This window comes from Telmatherina bonti, assembly GCF_933228915.1.
Source record: "Telmatherina bonti genome assembly, chromosome: 3".
Taxonomy (NCBI): Eukaryota; Metazoa; Chordata; class Actinopteri; order Atheriniformes; family Telmatherinidae; genus Telmatherina; species Telmatherina bonti.
Window position 1 is genome coordinate 23,108,565 of NC_136621.1, and position 14,893 is coordinate 23,123,457.

A 14,893-nucleotide genomic window follows, 5' to 3' on the forward strand; every position below is an offset into this window, starting at 1 on the left:
GAAAAAACTCACAAGACAACAGCAAATGAAACAAATTTCTCAAACTTTCTTACCTGGCTGTTAAAAAGTTGTCGGGCGCAACCACGGCGACGGCTCGTTACTATGGTAACATACAGTGACTTCAGTTGGGGTGTGGAGCTGGTAAAACGTAAAATCAACCCCTTCCTAATGTTTTCCTGATAAATATACCGGGTGAACCAGATTAAAACTGGCGCTGTGTTGCGATCTTTGTATTTTGTTTTATATATATATAAAATGTAAACACATTGTTTTACAACAATCCAATACGTTGAAACTAAACAATTGAATTGGATTCCAGCAAAAGAAGAACTGTGACAGATGCACCCTTAGCTTTTTTTTTTTTTTTTTTTTAAATTCACTCCAAGCTTACGAGTAGACCAAATCACTGTGGTTATTAAAGTGAAATGTTTTGCCTGCATTGCTTCACAGCATTGACCCTTAGCTAAGGGCAAGTAGCTACTGTTGCTGACATACTCAACAGACGTGCCCAGATCTGTATCATAGACTCTATATATATTGACTGTGTGTTCTTACCTTTAACCCGTCTCAAATTCAGATTGTAACATTTAGGCAACGTCTAATTTTAGGTATAAATGACTGTATTGGTAAGAAAATGTGTCTGTCAAGCTCTGCTGCCAAGGTCTTCTTGCATTGTATTTTTCATTGATAATGTGTTAAATGTTTTCAGTGAGTATCCAGAGCATCCAGTTTAGTAGTTCAGTTTTATTTTGGAACCATACCCTAATACAGGAAGTATGATTTGGCATATTCTTTCTGCAATAAGCAATGTAGTGTTTCCTAGAAAGAAATTATCTGGATGCTGGATTCCGAACCAATGGTTTTGTTAGCTTTGGCTAATTTAAAGAGGTGAGACAAAAATCTTGTGCTTCTATGTTTATCTTTTACACTTAGGTAAAAGTTTTCAGAAGTACTTCTAAACCCAGTGGTGTAGTCCAGGGTATACGCTGGTATACAGAGTATACCCACTTTTTTTCCAGTCAACATTGAGTATAGCCACTTCTAAACCTCCTGTGATGCTGCTTTTACAATTCAAAACATCCGTACACATGTCGGATGCCTGAACATAGACATTATAAAGGTATTTGTATATATGTCTACAAGCCTGTCTCTCATTAGTCTGTGTTCCAGTATTGGTTTAGTAATTTCATAACTCTTCCGCCCTAAACCAAAGAGCAGAAATTATGTGACAATGAGCAAATATAAAGATGAATTTTTGGGATAAACTAAATGGAGTAGTCTAACATGTCACTTTTTCTGAAACAGTGTTTTTCTGGGCTGCTTTTTTCTGTTTTTAAAACAAGGATGGAAAACTGAAAGTATGCCCACTTCTTGAGGGACCACTACACCACTGCCTAAGCCCCTGCAAAGAACTCTACTACACAGCTACATCTGTTTGTGAAGGGCTGCCTTAGGTCCTAAACATTACATTTTCAATGCTGACTCTTGGATTTTTTTAAAAAAAATCTCTTTGAATTCTGTAAAGGTTTTAGTAAAGACAGCAGCTTACAGCTTCTACTGCTAAAAAGAATAACATCTAAAATTTAATCTCATGTTATTGGCTCCAAAAAGGTAAGGATGGGTGCGCAGCATTGCATTTTATTTTTGTGCAGCTGCTTTCTCTCTGTGTTTATTGGAAAAAGTGTTTCTTAGGGTATGTTTAGAAATTTCTTCAGACGATTAAAGTTGGGGTTTTTTTCATCTCCAGACTCTAAATCTTTTTTTTTTCTTTTTTTTAAATGGCTTTGAACATTTTATATATATGTACAGGTTTCATTATTAAGACCAGTGAGGTATGAGTCAAAAGTGTCGTGACTTTTTTAATCCGCAATACCCATGCTCTTCCCTGATAAAAAAAAAATTAAAAAGGCTCCAAGCCTGCTGCACCAGATATTGTGACATGTCATTGCAGGAGAAAGTCATTAATGATGGCGCAAGTGAGTCCGCTTACACAATACCAAGACCTTCACCTTGGTGATTTTTTCTTTTCCTGCTTTGTAAAAAAATGTATGTGATGAAAATTTTCATCTAAAACCTCAAAAAGCTTTTTGAAAAGATGCTGTGTGCCAAGATAAGAGCAAAACTATTAACTCTAGACATTCTGTCTAAAGTTTAAGTTGTAACTGGAATGTTGCTTGAGAAAATGTAATTTTGTCATCACACAACATACTCTTAACATACTCATCAGGAAGTCCAGTATGACCATATCCATAAAATCCACTAGCCGTGTGCCTTTGTCATACGGTGGAGTCTTTCTCACTGTGGAACAATAATCAGGGTCTGTCTCCCATCTGAAACACAAAAGACAGTTGTGAGCAAAATCACACAATCATTAAAGTATAGTTAATTAAAACTATACCTGTAGCTCTGGTAAAGGTTTACAACAAATTAAATAATAGCCTCCAGTTAAATGCTAAATTTATTATGAGCTCTGTTATCATGCAGAGATGATGTGCTGAATCAATTAATGTCTTCTAACACACCGCTCCATCTGTATCCACTAACTTAGCCAGCTTGCTACGGCTGTATGAGCGTCTCCATGGGGATCTCCAGCTCCTGCGGCTTGCCAGGGAGAGATCTGGAAGCATGACAGCCAAGGAGCCCTCCAGATCCCGTGGACGTCCACACACAGCATGCTCAGTGGAGCAATAGTAGGAACATTGGCCATAGAAACACACATTGCCCACTAGGGGGAGCAACAGGAGCACAAAGAAGTATATAAAGAGATGAGTAAAGAGAGAGCAGAGAAAGCAATTTTAAAACTGGCACTGAAGTGGAATGGGGGTTTGCTAGTTGAAGTGAACAGGATTGTTCACAAAATTTTAATCAGAGTGTGTACCAGGGGAGGTAAAAAAGGTTCTTGCCAACTTGCGGTCGGTGGTTACATCTTTGATCTCCTTGACCACATCCACCAGCCTTCCAACCACAGGAGGAACTCTTCTGTAACCCAAAATTCTGGAGAGAGAATAAAAGAAGATTTGAGATGAGAACAGAGTCATATGCAGAGAAAAAAGACACTAGAAAAAAGACAGAAGGAAGGGGAGGGTGGAGAGCGTTTTATATAACAAGCATTCATTATGTAGATATTTTGTCCACTATTGCACCCATGGTGCTCACTGTGGTAGTTTTTTTTTTGTTTATTAATTTTTGTTATGCAAAGAAATCACAGTACCTGTCCAAATGAAAAGCTGCTATTTCTGCATTATGTCTCTCAAAGTCAGAGAAGTAGTAAAGGTTGTAGTTGGTCTCTTCATGTCTCTCTTGTCTGTCATGGAAAAGGTAAAGTTACGAACACAATCTATGTCAAGACTAGGGAAAGTTTATAACGTCAACCTCATCAGAGTCAGCACTCTGGTGGTTACTGTTCAACAAAATCTTGCTAATCCACACACACATATTTAAGATAAATATTTAATATTTCACAATATGAAATGTTGCTTCTTGTATGGGTTTTCCAATTAAACATCTTGTGTCTATTCAGCGTGTTAGTTTATACATATGTAGCTTACTTCATAGGTTTAAACAAGGCTTGTCCGTAGTTTGGAAATGACATCACCAGCTTCAATTGTGTCCCCCCAGATTTCTGAACTGAAAAAAACAATATGGAAAATGTTACTATGGCAACAAAGCACACGGTGCACTCATATGCACATGTCATGCTGTGACCAAACTGGCTATTACACACAATGTAACAGGGAAAATATGTGCGTCATCACAAAGGCAGAGCACAGTTCAATCAATTTATTTGCATACACAGAGGCCCCCAAATGCATTTCTCACAAAGTACGAGGCTTTACTATATTTGACAGCTATTTGGGTTTTTCATTTGTATGTTTGTGAGGTAACATTAGTCAGTCTTGCCTACATGATCTTGACTTGCTCACTGTCAGCTTGCTATGTAACATCCTTGATGCCAGTCTGCCACTCTAGTTGTGTCTTGGAGAGAGGATAGTAGCAGCCATATTGCTTTGCTCCATTACAAGAGTCTATGCTCATATAACTAAACAAGTCAGCATAATGATCATATGTTAGAGAAATGTTCATAGGTATTTTATCATTACAGCAGTTATCTTTATTTTTCTTGACAGACTCTTAATTTCAATATATGTTCTAACTATTATAATTTTATCTTATTTGTTGAACTTTTCATACTCTCATTATTGGACTTGCTTCTCTAAATTTTCTATGACAAGATCGTTAGTAGATTAAGAAATCAGGATAATCACATCTAATAAGCACTTGTTTTTAATATATATTTCTTTTGCAGGAAAAAAAAAAGCACATGTGGTGAGTGATTAACTGGGATTTTAAAAGCATGAAATATTATTTATTTCGCCCAAAGACTGCTGGGATAGGCTCCAGCTTCCCCGCGACCCTTCGTTGGATTAAGCGGTTAGGATAATGTATGAGTGAATGAAAATATTACTTAAAACAAAAGTATTGCGCAGAAGTCTAAAATCAAAATAAAGTCAGTGAAAAAAGAAGTGACAATTAAAAAAAGATCTACGACAGACTTACATCAGATAAAATAAGATTTTGGAAGTGAAAGTCTTTAGAAATGGGGAAAAAGGAGCATCCTGACAGCTGGATCATTCTTCAGTGTTGATACTTCTACTGTTCACTGAAGCCTTAACAGGAATGGTTTCCATAGCAAAATGGTTTTCAAAAAGTAACTCTTAGGAAGGAAAACCACATGACACAAAAACTGGATTGAAAATCAGTAGTAAAAGAAGTTATTGAGTGATAAATATTTCCTGTAACCCAGTCTTCTGTAATACCTAAGCATCCAGGAAGAGCATTGAAATGTCCTTCAGCAAGCCCTGAGAACTATTCCTGATGAGTACTTAAATTATTTTACAGAAAAAATTACGTGTCTGAGAGAGTCAAGGCTGTGGATAAAGATGAATGCAGGATAAGGAGGAGATGTAATAAAGGTGATCGTACAAAACATTGACTTTCAAGCTCAGTAGAAAACCCTTTCTCTACCTTATATACTCCATCTAATAAATTCATGAACCAACTGCAGTTGCCATGGCAATACAAAGAAATGAGGGGTGACTGATGAGTTTTGGTGAGTATTGTATGTCCTGTCAAGGTTTTGTGACTATTTCATTATATTATCTGATACAACAACAAGCCATTACATTATTTATTGTTGTTAGTACGGCCATGCTTTGTCACCTTCTAAAAATAAAATACATTGTTTCTCTTACGAATGAAATGTTTCAGCCTGTCAGAAAATTATTCTGAACCATCCCTTCATTCATTTACAGTTTTTTTTTTAAAGCTGCTACTTTATTTCCTCAATTACAAATGTTAACTCACTTGAAAGAAATACAGGAATTAGTAATGTGCTGCTTGTTGGTCAGAAAGAACTCTCGCTCGGAAGGCCTCCCAAGCCAAAGTAGAAAAGTTGACACTGGAAAATTTGCTATATTGCTTGTGGCTGTGGTTGACCATCTTTCACTGAATCTGCTAAGGCTGATCCTCCAAGCTCCTTCAAAGCTTCATAGGGGCTTATCAATTGAGGACAACTTCAAAGTTAGCAAACATTTTAAAGTCTTTCCCCCAAATCTCAGTTGTCAGATAATCACAACAGCCCTCTTCTTTATTCTGGATTAATTTTCTGTGGTCCTTAAGCCTTTACAGCTAATGTTTGGCAGAAAATTTCAATCTTAGTTCTTTTATATCTTCTTCTTCAGTCCAAATGTAATTTTGCATTGACTGCTGTCCTAGCAAAGACTATCCATACTTTTTTTTTTTTTTTTTTTAAAGTGAATGAATTACTACCATACAGAAAAACATATTGCCTTGCTTGAAAAAACTTCTGATTGCTGAACTGTGATTTTGGTTCTGTGTGTGTTACTGTTCATACAATTTCAGGCTTTGTGTTCTGCTTATATCATGTTGTCTGAATGTATCAAACTATGTCATCTTTATTAAAAGACAACATTTCATTTTTCATACCTGCACTCACGATGTGAAGCGTTGCCAGCTGCTGAGTCAAAAGTTCAATATTGGGGTCAGTATGGGGGTAGAGCCCCCAACGTGTGATTCCTAGATGGAAGCGTAGCCATGGAGGGTGGCTGCTACTGCTGCTATTCCACTTGACATCTTCATACCCATCTTGGCTTGCACTCACCCTGGAAATAGACTGCGCATTGTGAACTACACTTACATAGTAGATTTCTAGTTAAACAAAAGAAAGGTTTTAAAATGAGATTCAACCGTTAACACAGAATCCTCCTTCCCTTTTGCCTTTGTCCCTTTCTCAAGGGGTTGCCACCGAATCTCCTGCTCCCACCTACTGATCTGGTACAAAAGCCATATTTGCACGTTTTTGTTGGCACATGTTTTATGCCCTTCCTGACGCAACCCCTGCCTTTACCCAGACTCGAAACCAACCCTCAGAGAACATTGGCTTGTTCCCCCCTCGGGGCTGCATCATGGGCTGTTCAACCTTCAGGCCAGTGGACAACTGGCTCTACCTCCTAAGCCACTTCAACCCGAACTGTTTACACAGAATAACAACCCAAATCTTTTTAGGTTTAAAAGAAAAAGTTATTTGAAAGGATTTGTTGGATGCAGCAACAATAACTGTCAAATCATTTAAAGCAGGGATGGGAAAATATGGGCCTCAGGGCTCAGCCAGTTTTTGATCACCCATTAAGTTGAATCAGGTGTGCTAAAACAGAGGGGTTACATAGGATCCAAAGGCTGGACAATGAGGAGAACTTGATTAAGCCTTCATTTTAAAACAAAGAGAAATCCCTGCTAAATAGGGATGTACAAAAAACTAAATTTACAACCAGCAAAAACAAAACTCAGGCATGAACTCACTCTGCCACACACGACAACCAGTGGCAATGAACAGTGTTGGCAAACAGCAATCTGGCAATGAGTCAAAGAAAACATAGCAGTTAATATGCTGATTTCACTAAAAGAGGACCAGATGAGGCTGGGAAGTAGGAAGTAAATACAACAGAATAAGCTAAAGAAAGGAAGAGTATGAACTAAGGACAAAGAACAACACAGAATGTTAAACACAAAAACACAGGAAACCCCAACTTTAGCAAAAAAAAAAAAGCCTGCTCATAGTCAGGTAGCAAACACCACAACACCTGAAATAGGGATCTAAAAAGAACTAAGCCAAAACCAAAATCAAATCACAGACACCATGGCAGAACACATACCAACAGCGTCACTACAGCAACTGATAGCAGTATCACAATCCCCGGCAGTATCTGTCTATGACACCTAGGGGATATGTTTGCTCCCCACAGTCTGATCCATCTGCTGAAAATCTTGCACTCTATATTACAGAGGAATGTACAAAGAAATTACCTGTAATACACACAGATTTACAAATAAAAATGTCCCCATTTAATTAGAAATTCCCATGGGACTTTAAATTGTTTGCAAATAGTAGCAAATAATTTATGGTAAATTGTAGATACACATTCATATAAATAGAGACGCACAGTATTTTGTACTTTAGCTGTATCATACTGACCACATCTGTGAGCTCCTTTCACTTGCCTTCACCTTTGGTTTTACTCTCAGCAGCCAGTCATCCTCAGGAATGGTGGGCCTGGGGATGGTGTAAAGTGGATGGTCAAATAGTGCCCGCAGCTTTAACAAGTCAGACTCCAGTGATATATTTCTGGCATCCTTTTTGGCATTTTTGTAGGAAGAATATCTTTGATTGGCATCAGTTGGCGGATCAGCTAGACCTCCCATCTCCTCCAAGGTGTAGTTGGGGCCTGTTAAGTCTCTAAGGACATGTGTCCTTGTCGGTAGTGGGGGGTCACAAGGCAGGTGGTGAATGGAAAACGAGGCAATTGCCAACAAGAGGTGGAGGAAAACGGTGATGAAGGCCAAGGAAAGACAGATTGTGCTGGAGCGACGGTACATACGCCATGTCATCCTTCTGAAAAGAGGGTAAGGAGGTCAGAGGAAAAAAGATAAAAATGAAAACCATGTCGCAAAGATCCTTTGAAGAAATCAAACTGTAGGATTTTGAGAACCATAGATTTTAATTATACTTTATATAATTTACTTTATCTGTAGATTTCTGTCACTTCACATAAAAGTGTAAGTTAACTCAAGTTAACTTACACTAATGAATTTATTCCAAGAAAAGTGCAGATAATTTCATTTATAGAGATAAAAAGGCAAGTTTAAAAAAACTTACACACGCATTTCTTCCTTTTAAAAGCCTGCTGACAACTTCAGAGCTCCTCTTGCAGTTATTAGCCCTGGTAGTCTAGCCAGTATCCGGGCAATATTTACCCAACTGTTTGTACTTCTTTCTTTCTATGGGGTTCAGGTGGGGCTCAGTGCCAGGTTAAAGTGATCCAGGCATAAATCAATGAGTTTACTCATTAATTTAAACCAAATCTTTTTTTCACAGTGTATTTTTCTTTTTAACTTCACTCAAGTCTGTGTTTTGTTCAAAAGTAAGGACAATGCATAAGGAGTATAAACTATAAGCTTGTTTATTGAGTAAAATACACTTGATATGAACTTTGGTACAAAAAGAGCATTTATCTTGTGCATTATTATTATTATTATTATTTTCATTATTATTATTATTGTCATTATTATTATTATTATTATTATTATTATTATTATTATTGCTGTTGTTATTTTATTTCAAATCATTCTAAAGCATGATTTTAACGATCTGATGCAGAACAAAAATGAATAAATTGTGTGATTCCCAACTAGCTGAAGTTCATATTCCTACCCCACCTCTGACAGCATTGTAGAGATGAGAAATGTGTCAGACATTTACACATCTGTATAGTTACTTATAAACAGATGTACTTCTGTCTAAATGATTGAAACACATGGGCGTGAGAGACAGAAAGCATGATTTTCATCTTAAAAAACATATTGATCACTACAACTGCTGTTTATGTCTGTGTTGTAGCTTGAGCAGTTTAAGGTTTGATTTATTTAAATGTTTTTATTCAGGCTCTATGAGAAATTTGTGGGGAAATCATTGCAAAAGAACAAAACTGGAACAGAGGAAATATTGTTTAACACACAATACAATTTAACACACACGTGTTAAATTATGTTTATTTGGTTAGAGATTTAATTGAAGCAGCTCTAAACCAATGAGCAGTGGAGACATTTCATATTCTACATGAGTTTGATTCAAGACTTTAATTGTGGTGCCTCGGGCCTTATGGAAATTCCCACAGGATACACAGTTCCTGTGAAGTATGGTTCTTTAAAGTGTGTATGTGTGTTTTCCCAGTGTAATCCATGTGATACGTGGTGTATCTATGTGACAATCTGGTAGCTAACAAAAAATGAAAATGCAACTGTGGTGGATTAGTTCGACATTTGAAGTTAGAGTCAGACTGACCTGGGAGAAACTTAGTGAAATATAACATTCTCATGAAGCCTAACTTTCTGGTAAACACATTTTTAAGAATTGCTCAAGTTTTGCATGGGTTTCACTTCACCACCTTGGATGGTAGAGGTCTGGTTATTGTGTGTATTTGAATAAATACAACTGAATGAGGTGTCTGTTCAGACTTATGGGAAGGAGTGCTTGGATGGAAAACAGACAAACTCGGGTGGGTCCTCAGTTATGTCCTTGGTCGAGCAAGATCTGTGTCAGCTGATTGGATATTGGGACTATTCTATTTGATTGCTCTTTGTTGAATCAATTTTCACAACAAGAACACAGAAAGTTCTGTCTGGTTCTTCATGCCTGGTCTTTGGGGAGAGTGGTGGGGTCGGCGTGGCGGGGTCTGTTTGGGAAGAAGATTTCCACTTATTAGTATCTTAAGAACACCTTTTTTACTTCAAGTATTATATATCTGCTACAACATGACCCATGCATCAAATAAAAAGAGGGAACTGACTGCATTAAATTGGATGTTTTTTCTCAAAGGTGGCCATGCTCATTCATTATTCACCAACACTCATAAAACATTGAAGTGTTGGGCAACTAACATGAGCTACATGTGAACTAGGAAAAACTTAAAAGAAGGTAATGAGAAGCACACCACAATTGAGGAAACGGGTTATATTTTTGCATTTGAGAGATTTAAATTTTCCTCCCTGATAGAAGTCACTTAGGTTTTTCCACTAAAGTCAAACACAAAGATCCAACATAATTTTACTACAAATAAAAATGACAAGCTGAACTAACATTTTTTTCTGGTACTTTGTTACACTTTGTAAACCATGGTCTAACTTTGTAAATCTAATAAATAAATAGATCTTTTTTTAAAGGTTTCACGATTTTGCAGTTGTCAGTCAGCTTTACGATTCACCTGCAGCGTCCATTTTTTACAAGACAGAGAGGGTAGTTGTTAAAGTGCAGAATTTTAGGCTCCATAACTACCTTGTAAAAGACTATTCACAATGACTATATATACTATACACTTGATTATTGATTAATAAGCATTGAAAACAACTTTAGGATGAAAAGAGTAGATTCCCTGTTTCATTTTGAAATATGATTTTAAACAGAACTCTGTTTTGTACAAAGGTAAAAAAAAACAAAAACATAAATAAGACTATAAATGCTTAATGTAGGGCTTCAGAACTCCACAAAGCATGAAGACATGTTTTTTTTTATGCCATCTGAACCAAATAGTAAGAGAAATAGATGTTAAAAGATGTTAAAAGACAATACTCACTGTGCTCAAATTCAGATAGCATCTCTGCAGAGCAAATGTTGGGATATAAAGCATTTTTATTGAACAAAACACCTGCTTATGCCGTTTTTCTATGATTGCCACAGCTCTCTAATAAACAGTACTCCCATAGGAACCTTGTTTTATGCCTTCACTTCATTACAATACTTCTCTCCAATACTTGCAGCATGTAACAGGCACATGAAAATAAACGAGTAGCTGCAGAAAAGCAACAGATACCTCTGTAACACTAAGGGAGGATACCTAATATGCTAATTTTGAATTACAAGCTACAGTACAGGCTGCTGTAGCTGGTAACTCAATAATGCTAGTGTGCTCTTTTACATAATATTCACACTGGACTAACTTTTTGTCCAATATTGCTGTAGTTTGAATGTTGTGGATGATAAAACGGAGGTTTGTTATTATTTAAATTTATGCATGACCTCTTGGTCCTTTTCTTATTTAGCTGTAGTAGCATCATTATTTATCCATGCAGTGTATTCCATCATTTTCAAAGTTCAAGTATCCTCTAGGATTAAACTGCATATTGCATGCTTGATAATATCTTCAATTACCTAATTCAATAACCGAAGCAAACATTTATCATGAGAGAAATCATTCATTAATCAAGATATAAGCAATGTTGCAACTGTCTTTTCAATGTCTTTTCCTCCAACACTTCAGAAAACCCACACATCTTTTTTGGTTCTCTTTTCTTGTTCTTTTTTTATTTTTTTTGTCTGATTCCACTTCAGTCTCCGTCCCCTATTGATGAATTATAAATGGCCTATTTTAGGCTTGATCCACACATGCACCTCTCATCCTTTATCTCCTCTGTCTTTTTATGCTCATTTCTCTACAATTTACCTCTTATTCTCTACTCTTTCCCTCTGTCTGAGGCTGGAGCTGTGCTGATGAAATGCATTTATGCAGCTACTGATGGTCAAAATTGGAGCTGCTGTGTGCAGACACTTACAGAAACACACACACACATTAATATTGAATTGTGTTTCTCATTTTTCAATTTAAAAAAAGCCCACTAGTGATGTTCAGATGAAAGAATATCCTCCGCTCTCATTTCTCTGTCCTCTGTTGCCCCTCGTCTCCAGCTTTCATCTGCCTGACAAAATCCTCTGTTTGTCATTTTGCAGACTCTCTGGATCTTTAAACAACCGTTGAAATCTATAAAATTCTTTGTGAAATTTTCTGTCTCTGAACTACACATGAAACTGACATTCTCCCCATGGTGCCTATTTTTTTCCAGCATCTACTAAAATCTATGAATTGTTGGTCACTTTATATTCAACCACCAACTGATGCCTTCTCTCTTTTTTATCTCCTGTGTCAATACTCTTTCACACACTCAAGATAGCTTCAAAGCTCCACTCAACATCACAGGTGGTAAGGGGGTTGCTAAGATACAGTACTAAGCTTTTTGAACACGTATGAAGACACAGTGCAATGATCCCAGACCTCTTTGAAGTCAAACATTAACAGTCAATGGACTCATCTTTAATAACTCCATGTAAACAAAGACACTTTTCAATTTCCTAAAATATAGACAGGGAAATTTAACTTGTCAAGCTAGTGTCTTAGAGTGTGCACCTGTTATTGAAAGGCATGGCTCCCCTGTGGTTTTGTTAAAACGACATTTGTATATGGTTTCACTTAAGTGTAAACTGATGTTGACAGTTACCTTGGGATAGCTGGAAGGATGCGATGGTTGGTAGGGAAAGGGTGATGTCTCTGTCCGTGAAGGTTTCTCTGCTTTATATAGATTGCCTTTATCAAATGTCTTCTCCAACCAAATGTTTTAACATTGTGGTCGTCAAAAGTATATCTTTTATCATTAAGATGTAGGAAAAGACATGGCCTGATGATTTTGCTCTCCTCTGAGGCAGGTGTGAGGTGAGTCAAATGATGGTAGATGCTAAAATTTCTGTGATTTCTCAGACTGTAAGTGTAATCTCCCCCGATCTCTTTCAGAACTGAAGGAGCTTTTCTGGCTGAGAGATAAATCTTCAAGTACAGTTCAGAGTCCAGTCCAGTCTAGTCCAGTTAACTTGACTAAGCCCATATCAGACACAATGACCTAGATAAATTAAAACTTTTGCAAACAACATAAAAGGTTTTTACAAACAACATCATGACATAGTTATATACAGTCAGATGTGTACTTTTTTAAAATTGGCATTTACAAGTGGTGTATAAGGGTGACACATAATTTATCCAGGAAGAAGTGCAAAGAAAAAGAGCAGGAATAGGCATTGAGGTGCATGATGAAATATTAAACACCTGGTCTTTATGTTAGTACAATTGCAGGAAAATGAACTCCTCTGTCTCTGCAGTGGATCGAGGAATGGTGAAACTGTCCTGTGATTTCTTCTCCATGTTCAGTTCATAATTATTTATTCATTTATTTATCTAATATTCCATTAGCATTGATTTCTGGCACAGATCTTCTATGTTGTAGATAACAGCACAGAAGAAGGCTGCAGGATCACTCCACAAAGTTGTCCATCTGTATTCAGTTCTCTGCTAAACCCCTTCTACAGAGAGAATTTCTGTAAGAGGCATTACTACAAATTGTACTGAAAATCAGAGGTGCGGATGGCAGGAGAAAGAAGACAGCCCCTGTGATGCTCTTGTATTTTTAACAGCACATCTGACAGGGAGCTCCCCAGTCATTTCAGCTATAAAATAAATACCTGCATGCAGTTTTATCCTCCATAATAAATAGAAACAGAAATGTTTGATTCCATGTTAAAATCACTATTATAACCATCTTCTTCTGCTTATCTGGGGTCGGGTCACGGGGGCAGCAGCCTAAGCAGGGAACCCCAGACTTTCCTCTGTCCAGCCAGATTTGCCAGCTCTTCAGGGAGGATCCAAAGGCATTCCCAGGCCAGCCTAGAGATATAATCCCTCCAATGTGTCCTGGGTCTTCCCCGGGGTTTCCTCCTGCAGGGATGTGCCAGGGACACCTCACCAGAGAGACGTCCAGCCAACTCAACTGGTTCCCCTCGATGTGGAGGAGCAGTGGTTCTACTCTTAACCCCTCCCAGCCAGCCAAGTTTCTGACCCCGCCACTAAGTGAGAATCTGGCCACCCTTTGGAGAAAACCAAAGACTGTATATAAAAAAGATGGATGGAGCCTCCGTGACGTCACCCATAGGTTTCTGAAGAGCTGAACTGTAGCTCAGTGGGCGGTTCCTACTATCGCCATCTTGCCAGGGGCATGCTTGTCATCTCGCCAGGAAAACACAAATATGGGCAAAGAGGTAGAGCTGAAAGAGGGGCTGTAAACGTCAGGATGGATGATTGATATCGAGCGTACTCAAGCTGCTTGTCTCTAAGAGCTAACCGAGCTAACTTGGAGATAACAGGAGCTAACCAGCTAACAGAGGTGAGTGGGCTAAAGTGAAGTCACGTTGTAAACCAGCTAAAAACCGCAGTTGTTCTACGTTCTTCTTACTTGAAACAGGAGATTGGGTACCTGTCAATTAAAAGGACATGCCCCTAAAGGTACCAAATTTCTAGATTAAATTGCTTTTAAACAGGCAAGTTAGAAAAAAATTCACTCCCCGCCACAGTTGTCATGACGGTAAAAAAAACAATTAAAACAAAAAACAAAAAAACAACCACCTTTTAAACCAAAAATGGATTTTTGTACCAGACTGTAAACATGTTTATTTATGCTGTGAAGTTGGTCTTTTTAACATGGGAGACTATGGGTGTATTGCTCTGTTTTGCAGCCAGCCCCTAGCGGATGAGGGGGGAACTGCAGTTTCATGCACTTCCACATAGGCTTCACTTTTTACCACCTGAGGCTCCGTCCATATTTCATATATATGTCTACGGAGGAAACTTATTTCAGCCACCTGTATTCTCGATCTTGTTCTTTGAGTCACTACCACAGCTCATGACTAAAGGTGTGGATAGGAATATCATGTTTGCATGAAAAATATTAATTACAGTTTACGTATGTGCACTATATGAACTCAGAAAATTCTTCTCAAGTCAAACTTGTAAACCTGTTAATTGGGCTACTGTAACAGAGTTATAGAGGCTATGAACATCAACAATAAAAAGAACACCATGCAGTTCATTTATGTGGTAATAGTAGTGCAAGTACTTGTAACAGTTTCCCCTGGTGGAAACATGTCTGCAACTTCAGACAAAAGCTC

General features: G+C 37.7%; 1 protein-coding gene across 1 annotated transcript in view; it reads right to left on the bottom strand.

The window, feature by feature from the left end:
* The window catches only part of LOC306773386 (extracellular serine/threonine protein kinase FAM20C-like), a gene marked incomplete at both ends in the record, with an annotated part of 32,098 nt that extends 24,133 nt beyond the window's left edge, over positions 1 to 7,965 (bottom strand). The window contains 7 exons of the mRNA XM_079263176.1: positions 2,221 to 2,330; positions 2,545 to 2,725; positions 2,879 to 2,994; positions 3,212 to 3,304; positions 3,549 to 3,627; positions 6,007 to 6,178; positions 7,549 to 7,965. Coding sequence (XP_079119302.1) covers positions 2,221 to 2,330; positions 2,545 to 2,725; positions 2,879 to 2,994; positions 3,212 to 3,304; positions 3,549 to 3,627; positions 6,007 to 6,178; positions 7,549 to 7,965 — 1,168 coding nt within the window. The remainder of the gene's footprint in view (positions 1 to 2,220; positions 2,331 to 2,544; positions 2,726 to 2,878; positions 2,995 to 3,211; positions 3,305 to 3,548; positions 3,628 to 6,006; positions 6,179 to 7,548) is intronic.
* Positions 7,966 to 14,893: the final 6,928 nt, after the last annotated feature.